Source organism: Ascaphus truei, chromosome 17, assembly GCF_040206685.1.
Source record: "Ascaphus truei isolate aAscTru1 chromosome 17, aAscTru1.hap1, whole genome shotgun sequence".
Lineage (NCBI taxonomy): Eukaryota > Metazoa > Chordata > Amphibia > Anura > Ascaphidae > Ascaphus > Ascaphus truei.
Genome location: NC_134499.1, coordinates 21,671,004 through 21,693,754, shown reverse-complemented (window position 1 = coordinate 21,693,754; position 22,751 = coordinate 21,671,004). Strand labels below are relative to the sequence as shown.

The 22,751-nt window shown below is 40.4% G+C and overlaps 1 protein-coding gene across 9 annotated transcripts in view; it reads left to right on the top strand.

Annotated features, from left to right (window-relative positions):
* Positions 1-22,751, top strand: part of MAGI1 (membrane associated guanylate kinase, WW and PDZ domain containing 1) — a 379,816-nt gene that overhangs the window by 333,272 nt on the left and 23,793 nt on the right. For all 9 annotated transcript variants that reach the window (XM_075574262.1, XM_075574265.1, XM_075574268.1 and 6 more), the window contains 3 exons: positions 114-734; positions 14,181-14,212; positions 21,774-21,990. In XM_075574262.1, coding sequence (XP_075430377.1) covers positions 114-734; positions 14,181-14,212; positions 21,774-21,990 — 870 coding nt within the window. The remainder of the gene's footprint in view (positions 1-113; positions 735-14,180; positions 14,213-21,773; positions 21,991-22,751) is intronic.

Genomic DNA, 22,751 nt, shown 5'->3' with positions numbered 1-22,751 from the left:
TTGACTGACATCCTTTAGCTCTTCAGATGTATAAAGTCACACAAATTGTTCATCTGCAAAGCACTGAAGATTTTGAACAACACTAATTTCCTTGTTTCATACATTTTTTATAGGAGATGTTATTGTTAGTGTGAACGATACTTGTGTCCTTGGATACACCCATGCTCAAGTTGTGAAGATCTTCCAGTCTATTCCAATTGGTGAAAATGTGGACCTTGAACTTTGCCGAGGTTATCCTCTTCCGTTTGATCCAGATGACCCCAACACAAGTCTAGTAACATCTGTGGCAATTTTGGATAAAGACCCTATAATTGTTAACGGGCAAGAAAATTATAACTCTCCATCAAGCAACAGCAGTAAAACTAGAAAAGCCAATAACTTAAAGGAGCCAAGGTCTAACAGTCCTGCTGACGTTTATTCAAATGGTTCCCATGGTTACCCTAATGATACGGTCTCCTTGGCATCCTCTATAGCAACACAACCTGAACTTATAACTGTACATATAGTAAAAGGACCAATGGGTTTTGGCTTTACTATAGCAGATAGTCCTGGTGGTGGCGGCCAGAGAGTGAAGCAGATTGTAGATAGCCCAAGATGCCGTGGCCTCAAAGAAGGAGATCTCATAGTAGAAGTGAATAAGAAGAATGTGCAGACCCTTACTCATAATCAAGTTGTGGATTTACTTATCGACTGCCCTAAGGGAAGTGAAGTTACCCTGTTGGTACAAAGAGGAGGTGAGTTATAAATGATTAGCGTAATTCGTAATGATCAAATTATTTGTTATTTATTTTACATCTACAAAATGTGTTGACATAAATGATGTTTTAGAGACGGTCTTAGCATGAGATTTAATCAACTTGTTGGTAAGAGGAAAATTTCCAGTTAAAAAAAGATTAAACTGTTTTTTTTTTCATAGATTTACAGGATCAGTCCCAATATTGAAGGCAGCGTGTCTTCTGTAACTATAAAACTTTCTTCGGTTGTTGACAAACGTGTGGATTTTTTTTTGAAGTGTGTCCAAAATGCTAATGCTAATCCCCCTTTCTGTAATATAACTGGTCTTTAATACGAATTTATCGGAAGAGCAGGACCTAGACAAGTGTCTAGGCTGTACTTGGTCAACTGCCACAAAGCATACTTGGCTCCAGTCGGACGGAGTGCCTTAATTCTCTGTGCCGAGCCTTGTGTCCTTTCCTCTCTCTTTTTTCCCTTCAAGTACCTAGTTGAAGATTGATTGCTTCAGCACTTTAAGAAGTTCCCTTTCAAAATTGAAACTGGTGTTGAATGATGAGTTATTGTGCCTTAAATTGTATGTTTGGTGCAACAATGGTTTGTCCTAAATGTTTCAGTTGCTATTGAATGCTACATGTACCAGCTGCTTACACTTATTCCTAAATAACATCTGATAGGGTAAAAAAAAGTGCACTCAAATTAAACAGTGACCTTTGCAGGTTCAGAGCATGACAAGAACTGCACATATAGAAAGCCGTTTTACACAAATGGTTACGGAAAGACTTGTACAATATTTGGCCTGCTAGGCTGTGAGTTTATGCAGGTTTCTTATCTATTACATGAGCCCCATTTGTTACATCAAGTACAATGTTTCAGTATTTTATACACTGATAATGAACATGCGGTGTCGTATAATGATGCAGAGGATCTCTATACAATTATAATGCACATGTTGCACTATATAATGATATAGAATATCTTGGGTAGGAATAGTTGGAAACTTTCCGTTTTCTTTGGCACTGTATGGTATCTGGCTACTTTTTTTTTCTTTATAGTTCGTTAGCTTGGAATATTGCCGATAAAAAATGTAGCACAAGCAGTTTATTGAGATAGCGGTGATAGAAATCAGTGCCATACAGATTATGCTGTTAATACTATTTTGTGCATTCTCAAATCATGTGGAACCATTCACACCAAATAATACGTTCTTTGCGATTTTTGTGCCACAATCCCAAGTATAATTGATTCTATAACTTTTACATCCAAGTGACACCAGCATCGCCTCATAACAAACCATTTGTGCAGGTATGGCAGGGATCATTCGTTAGGGGTCATTCGTTAGGGCTCAGGTGTTTTGAAACCATCACTGTTTTGGTTTAGAATGGCTGCTTTATTGCATTAACATACTGAAACATTACCCTCCCCTGTGCTTAGGTAGTGACGGGTGCTTGCAAAAACACTGCAAACACCCAAAGAAAATGGAAAGACTTTCTATTAACTTGGTTGTCTAATTAAGAGCTGCAAATAACCCCATATGGTTAACGAGCCCTTGAGATGGGCAAATCTGCCCAAAGCCGTTTCCCGGATTTTCACTGATGTTACCACCAAACTCTGTTTCGCAGTGCAAAATCCGCAAACGGATTTGGGTGGTTTCAATCCACGTGGATCTATCAAAATCCGCCATTGGATACAACCCGTGCATGGATTTGTAGAGTCCAATCTGTGTATTCAGCAATCCATTCTTAAGAATCCGCCAACGGATTGCGGAATCCACAGAGTGTATTAGTAATAATATATATTTTTTAAATCCACGAATCGCCCCTTTTGACATTGATCCACTGAAATCCACGAAAGGCCTAAGGAACTGGCCGATCCGCAGCAGATCTAAATTCGCCCATCTCTATAGAGTACATGGCGATCATGGACCAATTCTTCATAATACTGACCGGCAATCATATTTTGATGCATGTTACGTTGGATTCTAAATGTGCAAAGTATTCTGATTACGTGCTGGCTCTTTTCCTCTTAGAACGTACTCTGACTTATCCAGCAGCATATCCTCAACATGAAAGAATAACACGAATTGCCTGAGCAGCCCAGCTGAGTCTGTTCCTTTTTATGGTAACAGCATGTTGCTGAGAAAACTAGTGAAATAAACACCCCATGCCTACACAAATCAAAAGTGGTCTATAGGCTTTGATTTGTTAAAAAGCAGAATTTACATATGAAGTACTAACACTGATATACTTAGTTTTTCAGTTGGCTTTAAGTTTTATTTCATACATGGAATATTGATATCACTGTCAAGTTATAAATGTATGAACTTGGATTTCATTTTAAATTAGCCGCACAAATAACAGGCCTAATGTTGAAACATTCTCACTAAAGCCATATTTCTAATTATTTTGTACTGTAAATAGAAACACACCAAACTGGAAACCTACAGATTGTTGCCAATTGCCTATAATTTGCATGAACATGGTTAAAACAACGAGGCTGTGAGGCCTTCTTACTGGCAACTGTTCCTAGAGGTTGATCTTCTTTAATTCAGCATTGTACAGCAAGGGCGGGAGCCATATATAGTTGCTGTGAAGTGCATTTTTTTGTTAAATCAATAATGTACTTACAGTAGTTTGTATGTGCTGTTAGTAGGGTTGCCATGTGGCTTCTCCAAAAATACCAGACACAATCGTGAAAGGTGCGACCCGCTCTCGAGACATACATATATATATATATATATACTAGCTGATATACCCGGCGTGGAAGGGCAGGGGGCATGGAGTGGAAGGGCGGGGGGGGAGGGGCGTGGAAGGGGGGGAGAGGCGTGGAAGGGCGGGGGAGAGGGGTGTGGAAGGGCGGGGGGGGAAAGGGGCGTGGAGGGCAAAGGTCAGGGGGGCAAAGGGCAGGGAGGGGCGGGGGGGCAAAGGGCAGGGAGGGGTGGGGTGGCAAAGGGCAGGGAGGGGCGGGGGGGGCAAAGGGCAGGGAGGGGCAGGGGGCAAAGGGCAGGGAGGGGCGGGGGGCATCACAGGCTCCCACTGACACGGGGGCATCACAGGCTGCACCCACTGACACAGGGAACTTCACAGCCACAGGCTGCACCCACTGACACGGGGGCATCACAGCCACAGGCTTCACCTTGTCCCACAGACAGAGCTGCACCCACTACCAGGCTAAGGACAGACCCAGTCACGTCCTGTACAAAGGCCGTGGCACTTACACACCCCCTGCACACAGGCCGTGGGTGGCACTGACCTGCCGGTAGCCGCTGTCCGTGGTGTTGAGGTCGCTGCCCCCCGGCCGCAGGGAGAGCTGCAGGTGTGGGAACCCGTGCAGCCAGTACAGGAGGCGGGTCACAGTGCGGAGAGTGCGGGGAGCGGACACAGCGGCATCCCGGGGAGGAGGAGAGCGCGGGGGCGCGGCGCGTGCACACAATTGAGAGCTGTGGGGGGTGTGCCGGGCGCTCGCTCCGCTCCCCCGCTGACTGTAGCGGCGCCGGGGGGGGGTGAAAGCGCGGTAAACAGGGAGACACGGGGAGAGGAGGTGCGCGCATGGCATCCCGGGGAGGAGGAGAGCGCGGGGGCGCGCGGCGCGCGCTTGAGAGCCATGGGGGGTGTCCCGGGCGCTCGCTCCGCTGACTGTAGCGGCGCCGGGGGGGGGGGGTGAAAGCGCGGGAAATAGGGAGACACGGGGAGAGGAGGAGGTGCGCGCGGGTCACGATGACTTGGAGGCTGATGTTCGGGGAGGAAGAGGCGGAGCCTCCGGGACCGGCGGGTAAGAGAGCAGGAGATGAGCCTCCGGGACCGGCGGGTAAGAGAGCGGGAGGTGTGTGTGTGTGTGTGTGTGTGTCGTCACTCCGCCTCAGGCCAATGAGAGGTGCGGGGGCGGGCGGCCCAAGGGACCAATGAGATTTCCCCTAGGAACACAGGAGATGCAGACAGGCATACAGTGCTTTCACAAATATATAATAAGATATATATCTATATCTATATACACATAAAATCACAGCGCCTATTGATAGGTATTGGAACTGGGGTACGGATATGGATGAGAAAGAAGTATAGTAGCTGATACTATACACAATATTACTCAACCTAAACAAACAACATATATGACAACAAGGAAAGAGGATAGGAATGGGTAACACTGGGAAAAAACACAAGGGATAAGGCCAAAAAATGCAAACAAACAAATAAATAAAATAAAATAAACCTGAAAAGATAATAAAAAACACTGGAACACACAAGCGGCTATCAACAGGAAACAACCACCTTCCACGATTCTTCTATAAAACAAAAGGGAACAGCGCGGGCTCCATAGTGTAAAATAGTACAGGTTTATTAATCACGAGCTAAAATCAAAAAACTCACAGAAATGAGATAGGACATGCTCATCAAACAAAAACACCAATGGTCATTCTGTTGGTCAGGAACAGCAGTCTTGTGGCTGCAGCGTGTATATCTCTCACTGATCCGCCGGGTAACTCCAGCGTGATGTGCGTCCACTTCAACAGCCCCCCGGCTAGAACAGCTCCCGCTCCTTTCGTTCCGCAGCACCACAGTTCCCTTCCAGTCCAGAAAAAGCTCAATGAGCTAAACACCTGGTGCTTGTAGATAGCGCCCTATCTACATTGGTGTTTTTGTTTGATGCGCATGTCCTATCTCATTTCTGTGAGTTTTTTGATTTTAGCTTGTGATTAATAAACCTGTACTATTTTACACTATGGAGCCCGCGCTGTCCCCTTTTGTTTTATATGTAGATATATAGATGTGAAGATGTGTAGATATAGATACACACACACACACACACCTCTCCGCATGCTGTTTAATCCTCTCCTTGGCCCCACCCCCAGGCTCCTGACACCACCTCCTGATTGGCCGCTGCTGGGTAATGCAGCCAGTCAGGAGGAAGGAAGCTGCCCAGCCCCCTAGCAACAACCCTGCTCTCTCCCTGCTCAGGGAAATCTCACGGCACCCCAAGCCGGTCACTATGTCCAGAGAGGTAATACCGATATACACACACGTCAAGTATTACCTCTCGTTTTTTACTGGACAGTGTGTCCAAAAAAAGGGCAGTCCGGTTCAATTCTGGACACCTGGCAATCCTAGAGCCTGTTAGTGGTCAAAAGGACTATCATTTTATGTTCAAAGCGATTGGTAGAACTATGTGTCTCAGTAAAGTCGCTTTGTTCTAAAATAGGTTTCCAGGTTAAAGTACTGTAGATGGTTTTTAGAACGAACTTATCAGTAAAGCAGCAATACTGCAAAATTTCTAAAAAGTTTTTTTACTGGGGTGTCTGTCTTCTGGAGCTGCATTATTTTAGCCTCATTGGAAACATGGTTCTTGAGATACATTTCCAGTTTTAATGACATTTAAATAACTGTCCAATATAGAGCTGAACATGGACGTTGCTATTACCTATTGGCCAATGGGACCTGCAATATTTGGCAGCCATGTTGATTTCCCAAAAGGTGAGGAAAACACCAGCAGTTAATCGGGTAGTGTGGTTCAGCTCTGAAGAATCCCCAGGAACCAATGCTAAAATAAAAATTGTATAGGCGACATTGCAGCTTTAAGAGCTATAAAATAAATATGCATTTTGAACAATCTTTTTCATGCTGAGAAATTGTGGTGGGATATTCTTATATAATATTCACTTTGGCAGTTTTTTTTAAACTGCTCCATGAAATAATAATTTCACTGTTTTTGCCAGAAAATATCCTTGGCATTAAATGTGCCTACATAATGATCATGTTAGAGAATTGTAGCCACTTCTGCACTAAAAAGGTGAACACTGTCCAGTCCCAACCCTCTTTGATAACTGGTCTCTACCGAATGTTAGCCAGTGGCTTTGTGAACAATTCCCTCCATGTGCCTACACTACGTTGATTTCAAAAATACTCAGTGTAAGGAAAAAGCACTTAAGATTATAAGTGCTCTTGTTTCCAGCAGTCTTCAAATTCGCAGATGATACAGTTATCAAATTACTAAAACATGATTGTAGCTTATTCTGGGAAAGGGTGGAACGTCTGAGCGCTGGGTAAAGAATTCCAGCAAAGGGGAGACACTGATCAGAACTATAACATACTGTATTGTACCTCAGATGCTTTCAGACAAGGTTCAGTAGTGGAATCTACCACATGGCATGGATCTCTTGTGCTCTGTGGAAATGCCAAATGTAGTTGTCCTATCCTTTTGCAAATGCAAAGGCTTTCTGGTGCTGAACTTCTTGAATAAGCCCCTTTAGTACAGGCATACCCCGGTTTAAGGACACTCACTTTAAGTACACTCGCGAGTAAATACATCTCGCTCAATAGGCAAACGGCAGCTCACGCATGCGCCTGTCAGCACGTCCTGAACAGCAATACCGGCTCCCTACCTGTATCGAAGCTGTGCACAAGCGGGGAGACTATAGAGCCTGTTACAAATGCGTTATTTACATCAGTTATGCACGTATATAACTATTGCAGTGCAGTACAAGCATCGATAAGTGGGAAAAAGGCAGTGCTTCACTTTAAGCACATTTTCGCTTTACATACATGCTCCGGTCCCAATCCGTATGTTAATGCGGGGTATGCCTGTATTCAGGGAGCAGTTGTCATATGGTAGGATACCAGTATTCACCGGTGTCATTTATTATGCAAACTATTTACAACATAGCATTTGAGATTTTTGCAGAAGAATCAGGAACGAGGCAATGCGTTTTCCTTCACAGCATTGCAGATCTCGAATAAACTGCCACGCTGTGAAACATAACCATTTGTTTGAATTACATAATACTAGTACACCAGCAATGCTTTGTAGCCAATAACAACGGATTATTTAAATTCTATTGTCTCTTTACAAGAAACCCTGACCAATTTTAATTTGCTAATATTCAGTATTGAGAAAATCGATTATACAAATGAAAGGTAATAATTGCTGTAGACAAATAATTAGAAGTGGAGCAGAATCCGATTATTTTAAAACATTTTTTCCACTAATAATTTTATTTAATTACTATATATATTTTTTTCAAATTTTGGCCTGTTTGTGTAATTGCAAATAGTGTACAATCTATAACAAATTCATGTTTTTATTAATAGCTCTGCACAGTGCTTTCCAACCACTGAATATCACATTAAACTGCCCATCTTTGTACATTCCCCAATGTATCTAGAAATTATGCAGTGAAAGCCTTGAAGATATCAGGCCCAAGGCTTATAAGGCCATGTAATGGCTGAAGTGTTTCATCAAGTGTTGCCAGGTGGCTTCTCCAAAAATAATAACACAATGGTGAAAGGTGTGACACTCGAGAGACGCACATGCAAACTCGCCCCTCTCCACTCCATGCTGTTTCCTCCTCTCCTTGGCCCCAACCCTAGGCTCCCAGCAGCAGCCAATCAGGATCGAGGATGCTGCCCAGCCCCCTAGCAACGGTCCTGCTCTCTCCCTGCTCTGGGAAATCCCCTGGCCCCCCAAACCGGTCAGGTGTGTCCAGAGAGGTACACATACATGTCAAGTATTACCTCTCCTTTATTACTGGACAGTGTGTCCAAATACACGACAGTCTGGTTTAATACTGGACACCTGGCAACCCTAGGGTTTTCCGTCTCAGAATTCCTTGAGCAACATATTATATTTCAGTCATGATTAACTTGAGGGATTCTTTTTCGAAAGGTGTTTCTGGTTAACATTTTTTTGAATGCATTTTTATTTCTACTGGATCTGAATGAAAGAGCTTTGGCTTTCTGATGCAGTAGATCCTACTATAATGCAATTGTTTTTTAAACTTGTGCTTTATTTCCCTGAAATACTGCCAAGTTGCTAAACCTATTTTTATGCTTGTGGTTTTTTTTTTCTTTTTTTTTTTTTAATTAAAAAACTAAGTAGAGACCTACGAACTTGCATTTCTTTTAATCATCAGTCACGGTTCTAAATTAGCCATAGATAGTCTTGCCAAAACACTTCTTCTCCATAAAAAGATTCTGTATCAAAGATGGTCTGAATAATGTGACACATTTTGTAATTTGGCAGTATGGCATTTCAAATACTCATTCTTCACAATTTCTGATATTTTTATAGTCATCAGAAAGACATTTTTCAGAACAGACGCTCTTCTGCTATTTGACGGTTGATTTCGATGCAAAATTATTCACAAAAATATCATTTCGAAGTGGTATTGCAAATGCACTGTACTGGAAGAGATGAAGGGGACTGATTTTTGCAGACATCATCAGACAGTGAGAACAAAGATGTACAAATATTTGTCAAAACATGTGGGGGTTTTTTTCACATATAAATTTCCCATGCCCTCAATTTATTGGTTGCATAAAAATGATTAAGAGGAATAATTGCACCAGTATTTGAGAGTTTAGAGTCGGTATATAGACTTGGCCTTGAGATCAGCCTTAATATTTTAAAGGAGCAATACAAGATGTTTTTTATTTTCTCATTTTTTTAAACATATTATTGAAGATGGGGTACTCCAGAGCTGATCCCCCATTAGTTTCAGCTTCGGGGACCCCCTGCTTCCCGAGATACAGACCCCCAAAGGGTGTACCAGTATCTCTGCAAAGTTTAAAGCTCCTGTGTCACATGGGCCAATAGGAAGCCGAACCTGATGACGTTACGGCTTCCTATTGGTCCGCAGAGCGCTGGTGCTTTGAAACTCCACCAATACATGAACCCTGGTAGTGGCCCTTGCGGTGATCTGTATCTCTGGAAGCAGGGGGTCAACGGAGCTGGAAATGAATGGGGTTTAGCTCCGAAGACAACCTGCTTCAACCCAATGTTACAAAAGGGAAACATAATCGCCCGCTTCGATTGAGGCTTAACAATTAAAAAAATGTTTTTTTAAAGGGGATTGAGAATAAAGTAGTGTGGATACATAGTTGGCTAGAAATGCCTTAAAATCCTCCTGGGAGATCTAGAATATTGGAGATATTGGTTATTTGTGTACATTTACATATGCATTATAGAACCAATTCATCTTGGTTTAAAACTCCAGATGAGAAACTGTTTCCTATTTAACTGCAGTACCTGTAATTGATATTCTAATCATAAACTCTGGTTTGGAGTTTTTCTTGTTTTATTACAGCCCTGTTCCTTAGTCCACATTTATATGTAGGGGCTATAGAAAAGATCCGTGTTTATTTATTGTGCTTTATGTTTCATGTTTACTTTGGTTCGCTAAAATGAAAGATAAACAAAACGGCAAGAAATCGGAAACTGCACAAATCCTGGGTTGTTGGGGACATATCTACTTAATGCTGAATCACAGGAGAACACAAAATTGGCTTTTTTTTCTCCATCATAATTTTTGCCTGTGACCAGTTTCTTTTTTATATTTAAGGATACCTTCATGAAATATGGAAACTGCACAGAACATGTTTGGAGCCATTTTTTTTTTTTTTTTTATATATATATATATATATATATATATATTTTAAACTGTTACCGGAACATTATGGCTTCCAGAATCAAGCAGGCACCAGAGTCTTTCATTTGAGAGGATGACTGTTCTATGAGGGCAATACTTCTGAGATTGTAAATCAATGAATTCATAAATTATTAGTTTACAGCAAATAAAAATCTCACTTGTGAGCACATTCGCGTCTCGGACAAGTCTGCAACCCTGCTTTTACCCATACAGTGCTTCCACTGCAGCGAGGGATTCTGGGAAGTTACATGCAAATGAGCACACATTGTTCCCTAAATTATTGGTGGCACTTTATTCATCTTGATTTTTAGAAGTGGTTGGGTACCACCTTGCACTAATAGTTAACTCATTCCCTTGTATACGTGTAAGATCACCCTACGTTCCCCCCCAAAAAATATCAAATAATTGCTGCAAGGGCACATGGTATATACTCTGTATGAACCTAAATGCTACACATGAGGCATCTAGGTCTGAATTCTAGTCTTTATTATGCTAAATCTGCAGTAGCATAAGATTAATTGCTTGTATTAATGAACTGGCTTTGCCGAACATTACAGGAGCAATCCACCCCAATATCCTCCATTTTCTCCACATGATTGGAACCAGGAGTTCTCCTGAGCTGATCCGTATTATTTGGCCGTTCAAGGGGATTTTAATGGCCATTCAGTTGGGTTCCACTGCTGATGATGCTATAGCTTCCCATTGGCCTGAGATTTGGCCACCATTTTGTTTTCCCTGAGGGAGGTTCAAACTCAGTAAAATCAATAGTAAGTATATTGGGAACTGGGGTGCAAATAGTGCTGTTTGTCTTAGGGTGACACCTCCAATTCCCACCCTGTGTAAAATAAAAGAAAGTGGGCTAAAAAGAGTTATGACCAATTCTCATTTAATGGGGATAATGGGTTATGTAGGATAATCGAGAAGGCAACATAGAATTGTATGCAACATAGAAGATAAAATGCGGTGAATCATCACACTCCATACAAAGGGGACAAAAGAAGGATTCTAGTGGGAGAAGAGATGGGAAGTTTCTTCTTCATGGAATATGCCCTAATTAGTAATTTGTCCTACAACTGTTTTATATTCTATGGAACTTGTATTCAAATTGTTTCATACACATGTTCTTCACTTTTCCCCAAAGAGCAGTTGACATTTTGTACAAGCTCCAGTATACAACCTTGTTTCTTAAGTCAATTACTGCTGGTTTTGCAGTAAACAGTGGCATGAATCAAATGACATTTTATGATTCATGGGCCTTGTGGGGAACGGGCAAACAATGGCCTTGTATGTTTCTCAATCATTTTTCAGCATGTTCAGTCAGCTAGAATGGAAGTCTGGATTTAATTGTGATAACAAGGGTTTTCAGGGACTTGTGCTACTGTATTTTATGCTCTGTGACTCGATTGTAGATGCCTTTCTTTGCGCAAATACTGTGCTTTTAAACAGGCTAAACGTTTTTTTTTTTAATATTATTTTTTAGTCATTGTATTAACACCAAAAACAATATGCAAAATAGGGACTCTTTAGCTAGCACTAGATATTAGTGCACACTAAGAAATCCATCATCAACTTCAAACGTTACTTTAGACCTGTGAACCGTGTCCAAATTCACTTCACGGATGTTTCTAAATTGACCAGTTGACATTTGACATTTTGAAAGACCTTTTTGAATTCCACCTGGACAATATTGGGAGGGAGAAAGAGGGGAGAAGTCCTATTTAGTCGGGTGCAACACGTGGAGAGATGCCCACAAATACGCTCTATATACCTGAGAATTAAGCGAATTTGAGTATCTAAATTGGCTTATTCGCATATTCAAGTCGACTTCTTTTCCATGTGCCACAGGTGTGTTCACAGGTAACTCTCTCTCGGTATGGGGAATCGCCAACAAATATGTTGCTCTGACTGAGTTTCCCAATATACCTTTAGCTCTTAAAAGCCAACTCTCCCGAGAGTTTAAAGGAATCCCAGTACAATGTCTAAAATGTTGGTGTGTGGTAGCCCCTTAATCTAAATAGGAATGAATGAGAGAGTAATTACAGGCAGTACTTTAACAAGTGGGTTGGTATAGTTGAAATATCCAAATGAATTTTACTGATATGCATGTTGGAGTTGCAGTGAGCCTTAATAGAGAATACCAAAGAACATACAGTGTTAGAAAAAAAACAATACAGTGCAGTGACCTCTTCTATGGGAAGTTTTCCACAATGAATTCTTAAATTAATTACAATTGTTATTGTAGACCAAAAATTAGCACTTTTCACCCGGCAATGTCATTGTAGTTTTGTGCAAATGTCTTTCAAATTTTCATCATGAAATGTTTAGCATTTTTCTCTTAAATTGTATTATTGCTATACAGTATATTATCATGAATGTTCAAATTCCTCAAATGTGTTAAAATAGTCTTAAATGCAAAATTTGTATGACATTACTGTAACATTTGGTGACTTTTGACATCATTTTTACCATATGGCTGTACATAATATTCCATTTGCGTCTGTCAAAATGTGCAATGCATGTTGACTTTTTTGTGTGCAAAATGAACCCGATTTCATGAAATTTGGTACAAAAAAAAACATGCGTTTTGGTCACTTGGTCTGAGAAATTGTTCAGTAAATTGTCCTAATGACAGAAATGCAACACCAATCTGCATTACGTTCAGAGATTCCAGAACTAGGCATTTCATTGGCCCACTTGTCAACGTAGGGTGGGCTGCTCCAAGAGAACTACAGTAGTGCAAAGGCTGTGTACTGTAGGAACGCACCGATTCAATATGAGATGCTAGCCTCATTGCTTAGACCTGTAAGCAGCTCAATCATTCTTTACTAATTTCTCAGTGTTTTGTACATGACGACCCTTTTTTTTTTTTTTTAAATCACAAATTGTGTGCCCGTAATATTCTTGCTTGTGTCCCCACTGGGCAAGCATAATTTCTTTGCTTTTTTCATGGGACGGGCGGTGTTTCGGCTGTATGAAAATTGGCATCCAAATTATCCTGTGCTGATTAAATGGATGCTTTTAAAAATATTTTATATACAGTATACACAAATTGGGTTAAAGGTGTGTGATATAAACCTATTGCTGTAGTATGGACAATTACAAATACTTCTTTTTTTTAACCATTTTGATCACAATAACCGTATCATTAAAATCATTGTGTTGGACTCTTATGTCAGGGGTTGTCAACTCGAGTTCTCAAGACCCTCCAACAGGTCAGGTTTTCAGGGTATCTCTGCTTCAGCCACAGGTGGTGCAATCTTTGACTGGGAGTCACCTTTGCTGGAGCAGGGATATCCTGGAAATTTAACCTGTTGGCGGATCTTGAGGACTGGAGTTGACAACCCCTGACTTAAGTAGTTTAGACATTGATAAATCTATACCAAGAGATGCACCGTAGAAATAAGATAGCTTGTGTTGCCTATAGTCACTGGTCAGATTCAAAAGAAATGATTGTCGAGTAATATCCGTGTTTTGGTGGCGCTGCCTCCCACATGTTTATCAACCTTGATGAAATATCTCCCCTTTGCACAAACCCTTGTTCTTTCTGTTGCTGAAAAGAAACCCTTTTTAACATGAGCGTGTTCTCTTGTGCAGCTTTCATTGGTCCAATAGAATTGACAAGCTGCTCGCGTCAAAAGGAAATATCTTCCTTTAATTGTGAGCTAAGTCTCTCTTAATCCAGGGGAGCATTTGAGATTCTGTCCAAGTGTTCAATTTCCCAGGCCGCTGAGGTCTGAATTCTTTTCCCCAGCCTCCAGGCTGCTGCAGCACAAGTCAGCATAGCTAATGCAGATAGATTTCTGTCTCTTTCCCCCTTTCTCTCTCTCTCTTCCTTTCTCTCTCTCTCTCCCTCTCCCTTCTCTCTCTCGTCTTTGATTCGTTATTACCAGACTGATAACTCTGATGCTACGGAGAATCTTGATATTACTGTGCAGATGGCTACATTAGGATGATATACCTTGGGATTTATCTTAGATGAACGTAACATTTATATCCTAATGATTATTTCTCCCTTGTTGCCGTTTTGCAGGACTGCCAGTCCCAAAGAAGAGCCCAAAGTCGGTAAGCAGTTTTTTTTGTGTGTTTTTTTAACGTGCTGGTCTAAAGATTTTATGCATCATTGTTTTGTTGATTTGCTGTTGCTTTGTTACATGCAATGTTAACACTGTTGTATGCATTAGATTGGGTGTCTGTTGTAGATGAGCTGATTCAGTACTGCATGATTTAAAAGCAGAATGCAGGCAAAACTGCATCAAATAATGGTCATGTCTTTATCTCGCCTACTAATCCTGGTGGATGACTTCTGTGTCAGTTTAATTTGGGGGAAATAGCATTCATTTCTATGGTGATTTTTGTTTTGTTAGTGGCTCCACCTTCTTTTCAATATTACCGGGTCTTTAAACTTGTGCTACCTATGTTGGCTTTTTGTGAGTGAAGAGCTTTAGTTTTTCTTTTGAAGATTTTTTTTTTGGGGGGGGTTACCTTTCTGTATGTAGCAAGCTTGTGTAACTGTCAGTAGATGCGGTTCGTAAATACGATCCAGTGGAGGACATCCTTTGTCTTTTTTTTTTCCTGAAGCTTAACTGCATGAGGCTGCAGGTTTGGGAGTCGGGACCCTTTTTAACATTAGTAGGTTTCTGTTCTTCTGCAACATGCAGTACTAGCCTGTCTGTTATACAAGAGCACAAACGATAGGGTCGTTGCTATAAAAATAGCTCGCAAATTATTTTCGATTACAAATGAATACAATCCCGAATGATGCTAATTGATGAGCAGTATTTGCTGTTTTTATTTTTAAAGGGCCAACTGTTTTGGTATATATTTTTTATTTCATCGATTTGCCTTTACAGATCTGTTGATTTTATCATAAAGGACAATTATATATTACAACTCAGAGTTATTTGCACATATTGTTAGTGTAGACCTTATTATAATAATATGTTCCTTACTATTATTCAGCCAGCTCTTAGAGAGAAAAATTAGTCCTCATTATTAGGACTCTCCATGATTTCTCAAACCAGATGATGAATCATGCCATTTAAATCTGCCTGCTGGATGAACAGGTTCTGCCACATGTTGTCCAAATAAGACATTGTGTCTCAGTTTTCATTTGTAATATGGGCACTTGAAGTCATGTTTTGTTTTTACATTTGTTTTGGTGTTTTTTGGTTTTGCAAGAACTTAAACGGTTTTGGATTTGAAAAAAAAAAGTGTAATTATTTACAACGCTTTGGTGTCTCTTGTTTATTTAAAGTTTGCCCAGTTTTATTTTATGAATAATAATTTTAAAAAATCCGAGTGAGCCGTTGTCTGATTCGAAAGTTTGTCCCGAAGATCGACTTGAACTTCCTAACGAACTTTCAAGTTTATGAAGTTGACATTTGTAGCCCCGGAATGTGCCCACTATATATGTATGTATGCATGTAACAGAGTTTCCCCCACACTCCGGGAGATCACAGAATACTGAGCTTCCGCCGATGGTAGTGGGGACGAACAGGACAGGCTTCCATTGCTGGGTGGTTCTTTCTTACTGGTGCTGCGTCTCCATTCCCTGCAGGAAAACTCTCGGATAACTCCCCCGGATTAACTGCACTCTCAGGCAGGAGCATATTAGACAGGAACAGTCTTTATTTTCTTTACAACAGGATACAGCATACAACAATATACTTATTTTCAAGTCCCTGGAATCAACCCCCAGGGCTTGAGGCCCTAAAGGTCTATCCTCAGCTCTTCCTTTATTCCCTGGTGGAATAAGGGGTAGTGGTCCCACTCCCCTAAGGGGTGGGAAGGAAGGTGGGCAGAACCCTGGCTCCATGCTTCCAACTCAGAGAACCACTCTGTAGTGTAGAGAGACAACAAATTTAGTCTGTGTAGCCCCTTATGTACCCAGGGGGAAGGTCTTAGGTCTGAGCCCCTGGTTGGGCAGAACACAGGCCCCTAGAGCCATCCCCTGTCACTCAAGGGATGTACTTACTGTAGGGGAAAACCCGGATTAACTCGAACACTGCCTGCACTGGTACTGGAGCTTATCTGTTAGGCAGGGAGGATTAGTAACCAAGAGGATACATGGCTATATATAGATAGAGATAGATATATAGATAGATCTATATACACATTATATATCTATCTCTGGAATAGGTAATGCAACGTTCATTTATTTGATAAAATGTATGTCTTTATTTGTATAGCGCCATTAATGTACATAGCGCTTCACAGCAGTAATAGTTACAATCATATAAATAATAAGATATAAATAACACAAAGGGAAGAAGTGCTTCAGACTTAAAAGTAACATTTAGGAAAAGGAGTCCCTGTTCCGAAGAACTTACAATATACAGCTCAACCCCAATATAGCGCGATCCGTTACAACGCGAATCCGCTTATAACACGATGCAAGCGTGGCTCCCAATTTCTGTATTTTGTGAATAATTTACAACACGATTATTGGTATCTTAAATACTTTATTGTACAATGCATACAATTATATATTATTTGTAACGCGATCCGCTTATAACGCGATGAGATTCTTTGGACCCCAAGCTCAGCGTTATAAGGGGGTTGAGCTGTATGTTGTGTATCTATGTATGTTGTAAGAGCTAAAATATGGTTAAATTACAAATAGAAGTTTACTGTTTATACCGGGTGCAATACATAATTTTAAATAGACTAATACTAGTAATAGCCCTAAAATTATTTGGTACAAATGGTGTTTGGCACTGCTGGTTAGTCACATGACTACAAGCCTTTAATATTGTCCGTTTATATAAATGCAAAGAAATAGAATAGCAGTTTTTGCTCACAGTCCAATCACAAAAAATGTCAAACTATATACTTCTCCACCACAGTCAGGGATATTTTGGCCTTGGGTGATATGGTCTCAAGTAAATAAAATAAATATAACCTTGTTTTTCCCTAATTAACCATAATTCAATGTTAAAAATCCTGAATTCAGCAAGATGAGATTCTAATACCAAATATCTTCTATGCATTGTAAGGATGTATTGTTTTTGCCAAAAAGTTTTAATTTGGGATGTGCAAAGCAAGATAAATCCTTAGGCATTATTTTTAAGCTCCTTTACAAGTCATGTGCCAATGTTCTACTAATAATGTATAATTAATGCTTCTGGATGTAGTTTCCCCTCCCCCTACAAAGCTACACAGTTGAACATCCCCACCACACATTTAAGATTAGCTTGGGTGCAAGTTATCGCACACTCACCATGTATTATGCCTATAATTAAATGATTTGTATGTTTTTATAAGCATTTTATTTCGAACGAGGATTGTCCTAACAGAGAAAACAATATATAATGTTTGTAACGGCAATAGGGTAAACCGTCCAAAGAATGTTTTGCTATCCACACAGAATTTGATTGTTCATGGATTTTTTCCCCCCAATGATTGATACCAGAAGAATCATTATGTTCATAATCAAAATGTCAATTTACCTAAAGCGCGCCCGTATCCTAAATTTGTAGAATGGAATTGTGTCGGCCTTTACATACTCTTGGTTTTTCTGTGCCACACACATCCTGAATGGGCAGAATCAGACGGAATTAATAGTCAACATACTGTAGTATTAACCATAGCAACTGCTGTGTCACATGGAACTGATGCAGCCTGCTGAAATGGAAATAGAACAAGGCGTACACGTAGTATTTGGTCTGTATGGTGTATGCATGAGCGGTATGTGTTATAAATTCAGCATACTACAGTATTTCTTAAAGCATATCCACATCCTTCCTTCAGCATGGAAGCTGTGATGGCATCATATGGCTTATCCACTAAATCACACTTGTCCATTTCAGTACATTACCTAAACAAGTTAACCCTTTCAATGCCCTTGTGATGTACAGACACACAGGAGACGGCACCCGTGGGGCCCTTGTAACGTAGCTAGTACGTCACGGACATTCCTCCCTTTGTGCAGCTAGCGGGGTTTTAATTCAGCCTCGTTTGGCTGCATCCGCTTATCTGCACTTCCTGGGAGTTTGGGGTGTGTTGGCAGAAAAAAAAAGTATGTACATCTGGTATAATTGTAATCGAGGAACCAGAGGGAATATAATTGTTTTTATTTTAATGTAAAGATGACGTTTGTAAAAGAAATCTATTAGATAGGTGTTTTTTTTTCTTCATATTGTATGCTATGCAATCCATTGACATAACATAGGTGATTCTAATCGCCATTAGTTGTCCCTTGGAGGGTACGGAACAGGCTTTAGCTTTACTGCTATGTATCGAAGGATCTCAGCTGACATTGGATAGTATTTTTATTAACAGAGCTTAGGTCAGGTGTAACCAACTCCAGTCCTCAAGATCTACTAAGAGGTCAGGTCTTCAGGCTATCCCTGCTTCAGCACAGGAGGCTCAATCAGTGGCTCGGTGGAAGTCACCTGTGCTGAAGCACGGATAGTCTGAAACCCTGATCTGTTGGCAGCACTTGAGGACTGGAGTTGGCTACTCTTGGCTTGGAAATATTAAAAATGCTCTCCTAGGGTAGAGCCAGGTTACTCTTGCACCCTTTCTATGACCACAGAATGCACACTATATTGTGCATGTTATTTGTGGGTAACCTATTTTAAACCCTTTACAAGCAGAGGAGGCGTACACACATTTTAGCACTGTGTAGCACAGTTCAAAAAATGTGTTGAAACCAAGATAGACTATTTACAATAGTAAACAGCAGGTAATGGATAGTAGATCTCTGTGGCCATAAAGGTTAAAAATGTCTTCTTTCTACCCCCTTTGTATCTAAAGCCCTCTCCCGCCTTAAACCTTTCTCACTGACTGCCCCACACCTCTGGAATGCCCTTCCCCTCAATACCCAACTAGCACCCTCTCTATCCACCTTTAAGACCCACCTTAAGACACACTTGCTTAAAGAAGCATATTAGTAGCACTGTGGATATTCTGAACACATGATACACAAAGCTTGGCCCCCTGCAGACGCACTTACCAGAACTCCCTCCTACTGTCTCTGTACGTTCTCCCTACCTACTAATTAGACTGTAAGCTCCTCGGGGCAGGGACTCCTCTTCCTTAATGTTACTTTTATGTCTAAAGCACTTATTCCCATCATCTGTTATTTCTATTATCTGTTATTTATTTGATTACCACGTTTATTACTGCTGTGAAGCGCTATGTACATTAATGGCGCTATATAAATAAAGACATACAATACAATACAATACAAAAAGACCTATTATTCTCCTATTTACGTTTAGCATGAAAATGCTCAATAGCTTATGGAAATGCTTTCCCACATGCCTTGCCCTTCTGTTAAGTCTCTCCTGCTCCAGTTTCTTCTTTGCAAGCTCCTCTGGGTCATTCAGCATCTGCCATCAGTGGGCTTTTATAAAATACTCCAATTCCTCATTGAGAGAATTTCCAATGTTTCCTGCGGTCATTCTATGAAGTTACTCTTTGGCTGACTGACAGAATCAACCGAACCCTAAAGTCTTTATCGGAGCAATTCTGACAGCTGATGTACCGTATTTGTGGAACCCGGAGCTATCCACACTCACGCTTTTATTTTGACCAAGACTTTTTCTTGTTTCATACCACTGGAAGTAAAGACAAGTAGATTATTATGTCATCCCTTAATAGTGACCCCCCAAATACCCCATTTGTACCACCTTCAGCTGCTTCACACAGCACTTTAATTTCAACTACTCTGCAATGCATGTTGACCTCCACTCTAAATGGAGATGCCCAAACTGGCACCTCTTTGTCCTGTAGGCAATAATCCTCAAGGAGTCTGACTTCAATTGGTGCTCTCCCGAAAATGGTAAAACCAATATAAAAACGTTTGCCAAATGTACTCACTCACATCTGTCCCCAGTGTTTGGTTTTGTAAAAAAAATAACTTTTAATAAAAGATTGTGAGCTGTAGAACTAAATGACCATATAGGGGAGCAAAAAAATGTACCCAATTTGCAATGTTAACAAGATGATTCCTTACAGATTATTACTGAAACACGCCTCCGATTGTCCTTCAGGGAGACAGGTAGCACTCGAGCAGGAAATTGGTACTTTTCCACAATCCCTGTGCTAAACCTTGCTGCTTTTCATTCATTTCATCTTCTCTCACACTGTCCTTTCTAGCTCAATTTTGCTTGATATTTGTTGTATAAATGCACCGTTTCTGTTTCTTTATTTAGGGCTCCAAAAATCTACTTATTGTTTTGGGGTTTTTTTTAGACAAATATTGGCTCTGGCTGATGAGCCACTAAATACTGTAGCAACAAAAAATGGATGGGTGTTCATTGGAGGGAGTGTAGACTCAGTAAAATGAATTCCATAGGGTGAAATACAGACTACTAAAGACATCAACTGATTATACCTCCTTACTTGAGGCAGGAAAAACACATACAGGTAGTACTCGCTATCCAACGTTTCACTTTACAACGAATGGCATATCCAACGCTTTACAATGCAACCCTATGGGCTGTTTTTCGATGCAGGAATGCGTTATCCAACGCTCACCGCAACTGGTTAACATGGGACTCACTTTACAACGGTTTCACTATCCAACGCTACTTCCAGAACGGATTCCGTTGGATAACCGAGAACTGCCTGTACAGATGAGAATTGCAGAGTTAGTGTTATTGTCAGATACAGTAAGAGGGAAATGTGAGCCTTTAATGTGGTAATCTTATTATATATCGCTGAACAAGCTTATAAACAAAACCTGTAGGTGTTTGAAGCCTTGGGAGTATGAAGTGGGAATGTAACGATTAACATAGGGCAGGGATTTCCTTTCCCATTGTCTGATTTTTGCTGCACTTATTGTATTTTTAAAATTCCCTGTACTGTATTCTTTGTGAAGTGCTGAGTACACTTTTGGCGCTATATAAATAAAGACATACAATACAATACAATACAATACATGTTCATTGATTAGTTTATTATTGATAAAATTGGAAAACAAATATACAATCCCAGTACTCCTCCCAAATTGGCTTGCAATTTATTAGTGGAATGTCTACATTTTGAACCCAAGTCCAATAACCAAAATGGCGCCTTTGTTATTAGACTTGTATAGTAGATCGGGTTGAAAAAAGACATACGTCCAAGTTCAACCTATGCTAAATTTAGGCGACAGATACTTTATCCTATACTTGTACTGACTGCATATTGGGTTGCGTGTATATTTGGGGTTCAAAATTTATCAATTTCACTAATACATTGCAAGGCGATTTGGGAGGAACGCTGGAATTGTAGATTAGTTTTCCATAAATGTAAGGCCAATCTTTTTACCAGCTGCATACACCATAACTGGAGGAGCACAGGTTCTATGTATTTGTCTCCATATTTATAAAATTGGCCTAAAATGTGAAGTTACTTGGTAATGTTTCCATACGAAGAATCGATTTTTTTTTTTTTAATAGAATGAATATTTTCCCCCCGTTTTTCTCACTGGTTTTGCCTCTGCTTTTTTCCTCACGGGAATCAAATCTTGTTTTATTAAATAGTATTCCACGATTATTATAATTTTTTTTTTTTAACAAACTTTTGGGGTGTTACCGGTTTCGGGCGACACTTGTACATATATTTCTGTGTGTGGAGTGGATAGTGGGAAAATACCCCTTCAAAGACCAATAACCCTTTCTATTTTGTGCAGCAACCACTTGAAAGGAAAGACAGCCAAAACAGTTCCCATCATAGTGTTTCTAGTCACCATAGTGGCCACACTGCGTCACCTCGTCACAGTGCGCCAGTTCTTCCGGAGTACCCCACCACTGAGGCACCAGCTGTGGACCAAGTAGAAGGCTCTGGGCAGAAAAAGCCTGATCCCTTTAAAATCTGGGCTCAGTCCAGGAGCATGTATGAAAGTCGAAGTGAGTATTAGATATTCTGCCTAGACTGTGGTTTTCTGACTGTCATTGTAATTTTTCCTCTAGCAGTTTCAGTTTACATTATTCGTTTGGTTTTTTTTTTGTTTTTTTTTTGCTTTTTTCCCTCAATGAGAAGGTAGAGGAATCCCAGTCTGTGAAGCGGGTTGACGTAAATTTTCGTTCTAACAAATGACTGGAAAGATGGGCAATTACGTAACCTTGACATCCAAAAAAATCAATTTTGCTTTAAAGCATTTGCCGGTTTCTTTTTGCTGGATAGGAAGTAGATGGGCCATAGCCCTGCAAGTTATCAGGTTTATCCACTGTAAATATTCATGGGCAAATATTACCACCACTGTTCACGTGTTAAGGCATTTCCAGGTATAGAAAATAGCACCGACGTTAAAGTCTATATTTTGGAGGTAACATTGTTTTCATTCAGGTTTTATAAAGAAATCTACAGGCATGGTTTCACAACATGGGTAACCAACAGGGCATCATTTCTAGTATTTTGCAACACATCCATAAAGAAGTAAAGCACACGGGACTGATATCGATGTTTCGGTTTAGTTTTATGGGTATTTAATCTTGAAGTTAAATTAACATCCAATTAGGCCGAAGAGCTATAACAGCACGGAAACCTAGAGTAATTACATTATTGACAAGTGAATGTGGACCAAAAAAACATAGGCTTGTTTTCTCTATTTCCTGCAATAAGAAAAGCTGCAATAAGACATTTCCAAATAGAATATACATATCCTGTG